We start from the raw sequence: 7,606 nt of genomic DNA, 5'->3' as shown, positions 1-7,606 counted from the left end.
TGCCCCTCAAAACCCTGCCGAGGTTTGCAGAGCCACCATGTCCCCATGACCACTGGGACAGGTTTCCTGTCCCACCATCACCGCCACCCCCCCCACGAGGGACGCATCCCAGGGGAGGTTTTACCCATTGAGAGTCCTGTGCCACCCGCAGGACTGGCCCCGGGAGCTGCGTCACCACGCGGCACACCCCGATACCGGGAGATGCTCCAGGGAGGGGATCGGGTGGTGCCTCGGAGAAGATGCCATGCTGGGTGCTGTGTGGAGAGTGGGACCCCCACCGGGGTGGGCAACCAGGGCAGGATCTCCTTGCTCCCCAGCGCAACTGAGATTAAAGAACCAGCTTCAATCCTCCGTGGAACAAAGGCAGCTCTGTCTGCCCGTCCTCACAGCGGTGCAGCTCCCTGCCAGCCCCCAGGCCAGCCGGGAGGGTCCCAGCTCCCCGGTGCAACTCGGCGGGTCCATGCGGACGCAGCGGCTCCTAGACATAGTTGCTGGTTGGCAGCGAGCGAGCAGCTGTGAACTTGGCAGAGTAGGGCTTCTCTCCACGTGGCGGGCAGGAGCAGCAGAGGATCCCCCCACCCAGCAGCAGCAGCGCGGAGGCTGCCCAGCCCACGTAGAGGGATGACCCCAGGTCCCGCTTCTGTGAGTTGGTGACCAGCGGGTTGTAGAAGTCCCGGATGATGCTGTTGGCTGACCAAGAGATGGGAATGAGGATGAGGATGCCAGATACGATGAAGATGATGCCAGAGAGGACCATGACCCTGGCTTTGGCGGTGTCGTCCTCCACGCAGTTGGTGCACTTGCCACCAGTGATGGCCAGCAGGGTGCCCAGTATGGCCAAGATGATAGACACCACCACCATGGCGCGGGTGGCTTGCAGGTCCTGCGGCAATGCCAGCATGGAGTCATAGACCTTGCACTGCATCTGTCCCGTGCTCTGCACCACGCAGCTCATCCACAGCCCTTCCCAGATGATCTGGGCTACCACAATGTTGTTGCCGATGAAGGCTGTCTCACGCCACATGGGCAGCGCACAGCAGAGGATGGAGGCCAACCAGCCGATGACAGAGAGGGCAATGCCCAGCACCTGCAGCCCCATGGAGGCCATTGCTTGCTGCCTGCACCTCTGCCCACCTCCCACAGCGCAGTGCCGGCTGTGGGACCACAGCAGGCATTATATGCCTTTGCCGAGGGAGGAGCACTGCCGCCGTCCTGCCGCCGGCACTGGACAGAGGGGTAAAACCAGTTTCCCAGGATTCCTCCATTTGCATTTCTCCCTGCAGCAATGACACTTAATATCCCGGCTGCTCGCATGGAGGAGGATGCCAGGGACTGGGATCAGGCCACCCAGGCAGGGGAACATGTCCTGCGGGTGGGCAGGAGATGCCAAGGGCAGCCACCAGGGCTCAGCCTGGGATGCTGAAGGAGAAACACTGGTGTCCAGGCACCAAGATGTCTCTGCCATCACTGCCAGCCCCTCCTGCCCCATCACTTGGATAGGGTCTCTTCATGCTTTCATGCCTCAGTTTCCCCTCAGCTCCTGGGGCAGCTGCTCCAGCAGCAATCCCATCTCCGGCCCCCCACGGTCCTGTGCCAGGGAGCAGCACGCTGTCCCGGCCCCACTGCTGGGCTCCGTGCCCAGGCAGGACACAAGAAGCTCTTGTTTGTTGCTTGGCGTCTGCACCAGCGCTTCCCAGCCCTCCGTCAGGCCTCGGGCAGGAGGTGTCACTGCCCAGACCCACAAACCGGTTGGGGCAGCTGCCGGCTTCCCGCAGAGGAGAGACAGCGCTGCCCAGGGCCATGGGGGGCCAGATCCCAAAACACATCCCACCTCTTGCTGCACTGCCGAGCCGGCATTCACACACCCATGGTGGCAGGGCTGCAGCACCCCTCTGCCTGCATTGCCTGGGCTGCCAGCCAGGCCTACGGGTCAGGGCTGCAGGGGACAGAGGCAGCCTCAAGGTGGAATGGTCTGGGTTGGAAGGGACCTTAAATCTCATCCAGCTCCAAACCCCTGCCACGGGCAGGGACACCTTCCACTAGAGCAGCTTGCTTCAAGCACCATCCAACCTGGCCTTGAACACTGCCAGGGATGAGGCACCCCGTTGTGTTGGTACATTTGGGTGCAACCAGCCATACCAGCTGGCCAGGCTGTGCTGATGCCAATTCTGACGCCAATACTGATGCCAATGTTTTGGCACTGCCCAACCTCTCTCCTCCTTTAAACCACCCCACTACACATCACTGCCCTGCTCTCTCTGAAGCCCCTCCAGCATCCGCAAAAACACAGACTGAGGCTAGACACACTGCAAAGGCGGACATTGCACTGTTTCACCAGCCCAGCTTAACCCTGGGCCTCTGGAAAAGATAAGAGGGCCTGAGATTATCTGGGTTTTCCTTAGCACTGGCGTTACTGATAGGATCCACTTGCTGTACTATTTGCAGCCGCTGCTGCTCGCACCGGGATGTCCCTGGGCAATGTGCCCCAGTGGGATGAGCCAGGTGGTCCATGCATTGCAGTGCTGTGAGGATGCCAGTGCCCAGTGCAGTGGGAGCAGGCACTCAGGGACACTGGGGTCTCCGCAGACCTTGACTCATGGGGACGAGGCAGGGTCCTGTCTGACCTGTGTTGGAGCAGTGACCCAGGCACCAGGCCACACTGGGATGCTCCTTCCATCTGTCCTTCTGGAGCACCCGCATTGCTTGCATTCCAACATTCCCACCCCAGGGCCGGAGCCTCATAATCAAGGGCTCCCTTTAATCTGCAGGCTCCAGAGCACTCCTGTCGGGGCCCGAGGCTGAGCACAGCGTTCACCTCCCAGCACTGCCATAACCACCACATTATTTGGGGCTGAAGAGGCACGCACCCTCGTGGTGGGTGTGTGTGCAGCATGCATGGGCCATGTCCCCACAGGCACATGGGGACATGCCTCTGGGCTTGGAACAAATAGCAAGGTGGGGACAGGGACTTCCCCGTGTGCAGGGCATCAAAGGTCTGAGCTGCTCCTGCTCCCCCTCAGAGCCAAGGCAGGCGCCAGCAGGGCCCTTCAACATCCCATTACTGTAATTAAAGCCAGAACGTGACATATATTCAAACTGGCGTCTGCCACCCAGAAACAGTCCCCATTCCTTTCCCCACATCCCCTGGTGATGCACTCACCAGCCAGCACAGCCAGCCCCGTGTCACCAGCAGGACAGATGGACGCAGGCCTGGAAGGGGACAGAGGCAACAGCCAACCCTTGGGGCAGCATCTCATGCCCAGCGCCAGCACCTTGTCCCCAGCACCCACCGAACCAGAGGATGCAGCACTGGTGGGACCGGGCACCACAGAGCCATTGGGGCCATCACTGCATGGGCACCAGCCCCACAGCCCCATCCTGGTGCACCGTGCAGGACATTCGCCCCAGCTTTGTCCAGAGGCACCTGCAAGGAGACACGGCACAGGCACGTGTCCTGATGGACTACAGCCCCCTGCTCAGAAGGGATCTCCTACACCCCAGAACGGAGTGTTCATCCCATACCGAGCCTTCGCTACACAGCACCTGCCCCAGCACCCATCTGGATGCCCGCCCTGCCCCAAATCCAGCAGGATATGTAGGATGAAGGGGTTCTGAGCTCCTATCCCTGCTCCGCTGCATGCTAATGGTTTTAGTGACAACAGAGCTCCCGTCATGGCACATCGGCCACCAGCCCTTTGTGGCTCAAGAAATGCCTTCCACTGATGGTCCCTGCTTCATCGGGATGGGGACGTGCTGCCGTCCCATGGCTGGGTAGGGAGGCCATCCCCTGGCAGGGAGGTGGCATTAAACCTGGCGTCACTGGGTGCACGGCAGAGGCTGCACCACCCTGACCTTGCTCAGGGCAGAGGACGCCCCACAGGGAGAGGGTTTTGGGGCACAAATTCTCTGCCAATAGGCTTGGGGACATCCCCACCCAGGACAGAGGGGACATTCCCACCTCACCCATACACAGCCCTGGCTCAGACCCATGCTTTGCTAAGAGCCACTCGCTCCCCAGCACCCACACATGGAACTCGCTGCCCCGGCTACCTTGAGGTCCTGAAAAGGCAGGTGACACTCGCCAGCAGCAGTGATCCGCCAGGATCTCCGGCTTCACATCGGCTGAGTGAGGCACGGCTGCCAGCCCTCCCCCTCTGCCAGCAGCTGGGGATTAGTTAACCTGCAGCCCAGAGACTCAATGTTCCCAAAAAATAGTCCTTGCCCAACATAACCCCCCCCAACCAGCTCAAATCTGTGGAGTCAGGTTGTTTCCCACTATGGGAAAGCAAAGTCTTATCAGCAGGGCAGGAGAGGAGCTGTGCAGCAGGAGCTGTGGGGTCCCTAAGAGGATGCTGCTGCAAGAGAAGGGACCTTCAACCTGAAGTCACTTTGAAAATCAGAGCCCAGCCCAATTTGCTGAGCAACAAGTGGCTCTGAATGGCAAAAATACATCCGAGTGCTGCCATGGTGGTTGTCAAAGGGATGGTGGAGACAATGGCCATGGCTCAGGACAGGGGATGCGAGCGGTTCCATGGGGGTTCCCCTGCAGGCGATGCTGGGAGGAAGCGGGATGCTGGAGGCCCCCGGCACACTGAGGTTCCAGGTGACCCAGCATATCATGGGCGAGCAGCCACCCCCCTGCCACATCCCACTGGACCACAGCCCCCACCACCCTCAGCTCCATCCCCACCCCACCAGCAGACAGAGCCACCATTGATGGTTGGAGTCGCCTCACCTGTTCCTCGCTGCCGTCAAAGGGGCTTCAACAATGAGCTGCTTGTGTGCCCTGGCCGGGGCAGAGCCAGCAGCCCCACGCTTGAAATATAAGCAGCCAAGGCAGCACTTACCGCCCCTGCCCTGCTCCCCGGGGGCAACATGCCGTCACTGCCTAGACCACAGGGGAGCGGGAACACCCCAAACCCCGTGCCGATTCTGAGTGCACGTGAGCAGGACGCAGCCCCACAGCGCCTGGGGCAGTTTCTGCTGTCACCTCCTGCTCACCCTGGGGTGCTGGGTACACAGTGGGTCCCCCCATCAGTGCCTGTGTCCTTCCCACAGCACAGGTCCACCAAAACAGTGATGCTCCCGTGACCCATGGGTCTGAACTTCATCCAAGGTCACCACATCATGAGGGTCAAACCTGTTCCCATGCAGCCACCCCACCTTGTCCCCATGCTGGGGGACCTGCTGCAGGTGACACTTCCCATCCCTTCCCAGCTGCGGGAGAAAAGCAGAAGGGCTTCACTGGGGTGGGGGATACTGCAGCAGGAGGGATGGGGATGCTCCAGGACCCCCGCAGGGATGCTGGCCTCTCTCCATTGCTGTCAGTAAACACCGGCAGGCGGGTTTCCTCGCCACAAGAATGCGAGCTGAAGCACGGCAGAGCCAGCACCCCGAAAGAGGGTGATTTGCCCCTTCCTCAGCAGTGAGTCAGGTGACAGCCACTGCCCCGGGCCGGTGCAGTCTGTACTTTGGGCAATTTGGGATGACAGAGCCAGGACGTGGCGTGTGGGACTCTGATTGCAGGGTCGGGGGCTGTGGTGCTTTGCCCGCCCTTTCTCATCCCATCCCTGCCCAAGTAGCCCCTACCCCAGGGGTATCCCCACTGCCCCGTGCACCTGCCTGTGGTATTCCCCTCTTCCCCTGCTCCACAGCAGTACCCACTGGTATTGCCCCCTGCCCCACAGCCCTGCCTCGGGTATCCCATGGTCCCACAGCCCTACCTGCAGTATCCCCCCCTACCACGCATTCCCAGCTGGGGTATCCCCATTGGCCCCCAGCCCCTGCAGCCATGCGTGTCCATGCAGCGGTTGGGCACATGTGCTGGTGTATCGTGGGTGCGCCGCGGCATGTGCGTGTGTGCACTCGTACCGCCGTCGTGCGCCTGTTCACCTGTCTGTGTGTCTGTGTGTTGAGGTGTCCTTGCCGGCAGAGGGGGTGTGTGTGTGTGTGTGTCTGGGGGGGGGTGTGCACCTGCGCACAACCCGCACCCTGGGGCTGCTGCCCACACTCCTGCCTGCAGACCTGGCAGCCCTCGGCCACTTCAGACCCCACTCAGTTTTGGGGGTGATGGAGCTGATATACCCACCATCACCTGCTGGCAGCACCGGCATCATGGGCACCCCAAGGTGACCCCCGAGGGCCAGGACCCCCAGCACCCCCTGAGTAACAAGGGCACAAGGCCCTTGGGTGCTGCTTGCATGGGCTCTCCTTCAGCAGCACATATGGGTACCCACAAAGCCACCAGCCCTGGCTGGCTGGAGGTGGCTTCAGATGCCCTCGGGAGGTGATTAGGGTACAAACAGGTGGCAGAAGCCCACCTGGCCAGACAAAGGATGGTTCTGGGATGCCATGGTCTGGCAGAGGCTAACCTGACTGGACATGGAGTAACAGGATGGTGTAAGTCAGATACTGGTGTAAGTCAGATACAGGTTGCTGCAAGGGGATGAATACAGGGTGCTTGGGTGACATAGGGTGACAACAGCTGACCCAGGCAGATATGGGATTTTAAGGCTCTGTGGGGCATCCAATGCCAAGCCCCCTGGCTGTGGAGTGCTGTGGGGTACAGCCAAGCAGATGTGGGGCTCTCCCATTGGTGCCTGAGCAGAGAGGGCTGCCAGCACCCCACCATGCTCTTGAGTAGTTAATAAGTCATATGGGAGATTTTAGTGCAGGCAGAAGCAAGCCCATGTCCAGCAACCACATTCCTTGGGGGCAGGGGGTGTTGGGAATACCATCACTGCCAAAGACACACAAGACTGGGAGGGGGGGCAGGTGACAGGGGACACGCATGCACCCCAGAGCCATGGCTGGAGCGTGACTGCAGCAGCCTTGCCTGCACCTGCCCTGTGGGGTTTGATTCCCTTCCTGCTCAGGGTGACAGGGTGACGCTGCTGGGCAGTTACGTGCTTTACCAGCTTCCTTCAAGCCCGTGAGATGTGAGCAGGATGAGTACAGATATTTATCATCTGCCTGGGGATTCCCACCAGCACTCCCTGCCAAGGCAGGGTGGGAGCTGGAGGGGGGATGGGCAGGAGGGACCCCCTCCACCTCCCACCCTGCCTTGGCAAGAAGCACCCATGGGTGCTCTCGTGCTGACAGGCAAAGAGGTTGCACTTTGCACAGCCATGCTGTTAAACGTGAGCGCTGATAAGAGAGCCCCACAAATAAGCCAAACAATGACCCACCAGTACCTCCTTGGGGAAGGGGGGAATGGAAAGCCGAGGGATTTCCAGATCCCTAAGGAAGGGGTTTCAGAGGGTCAGAATGAGCAGTGCCATCGCCCTGAAACCACGGGGATAGCCGTGGCTGGTGGCGTCTCTGCCCCCCCTCCCCTTTCTCCAGTATAACCTGGCGCCATCTCTGCAAACAAAGGGGAGGGTGTGGGACATGCAGGTGATGGTGACGATGACGAAGAAGCAGGAGAGGAGCGTCCAGCAGTGAAACCCCACCCGGGGCGGGCGCTGGAGCTGGCCCCGCCAGCCCATATAAGTGCAGGTGCACCCAGGTGTAAGCTGATCCCCCACCGAGAGCGGCGACCAGAGAGCAGTGCGGTTTCGGTCCGTGGGTTCTCCTCCGCCATCGCCCGGCAGCGAAACCATCCACC

General features: G+C 60.8%; 1 protein-coding gene across 1 annotated transcript; it reads right to left on the bottom strand.

Moving 5' to 3' along the window:
• Positions 1–478: 478 nt before the first annotated feature.
• On the bottom strand, positions 479–1,108 carry LOC308227540 (claudin-4-like; the record flags this gene model as incomplete). Its single annotated transcript, XM_080630223.1, has 1 exon — positions 479–1,108. The coding sequence occupies one exon, from the start codon at positions 1,106–1,108 to the stop codon at positions 479–481; it is 630 nt and encodes a 209-aa protein (XP_080486349.1).
• Between the last annotated feature and the right edge of the window lie 6,498 nt (positions 1,109–7,606).

Source organism: Psittacula echo (genome assembly GCF_963264785.1).
Source record: "Psittacula echo genome assembly, chromosome: 15".
NCBI lineage: Eukaryota > Metazoa > Chordata > Aves > Psittaciformes > Psittacidae > Psittacula > Psittacula echo.
This window is presented reverse-complemented; position numbering and strand designations above follow the sequence as displayed.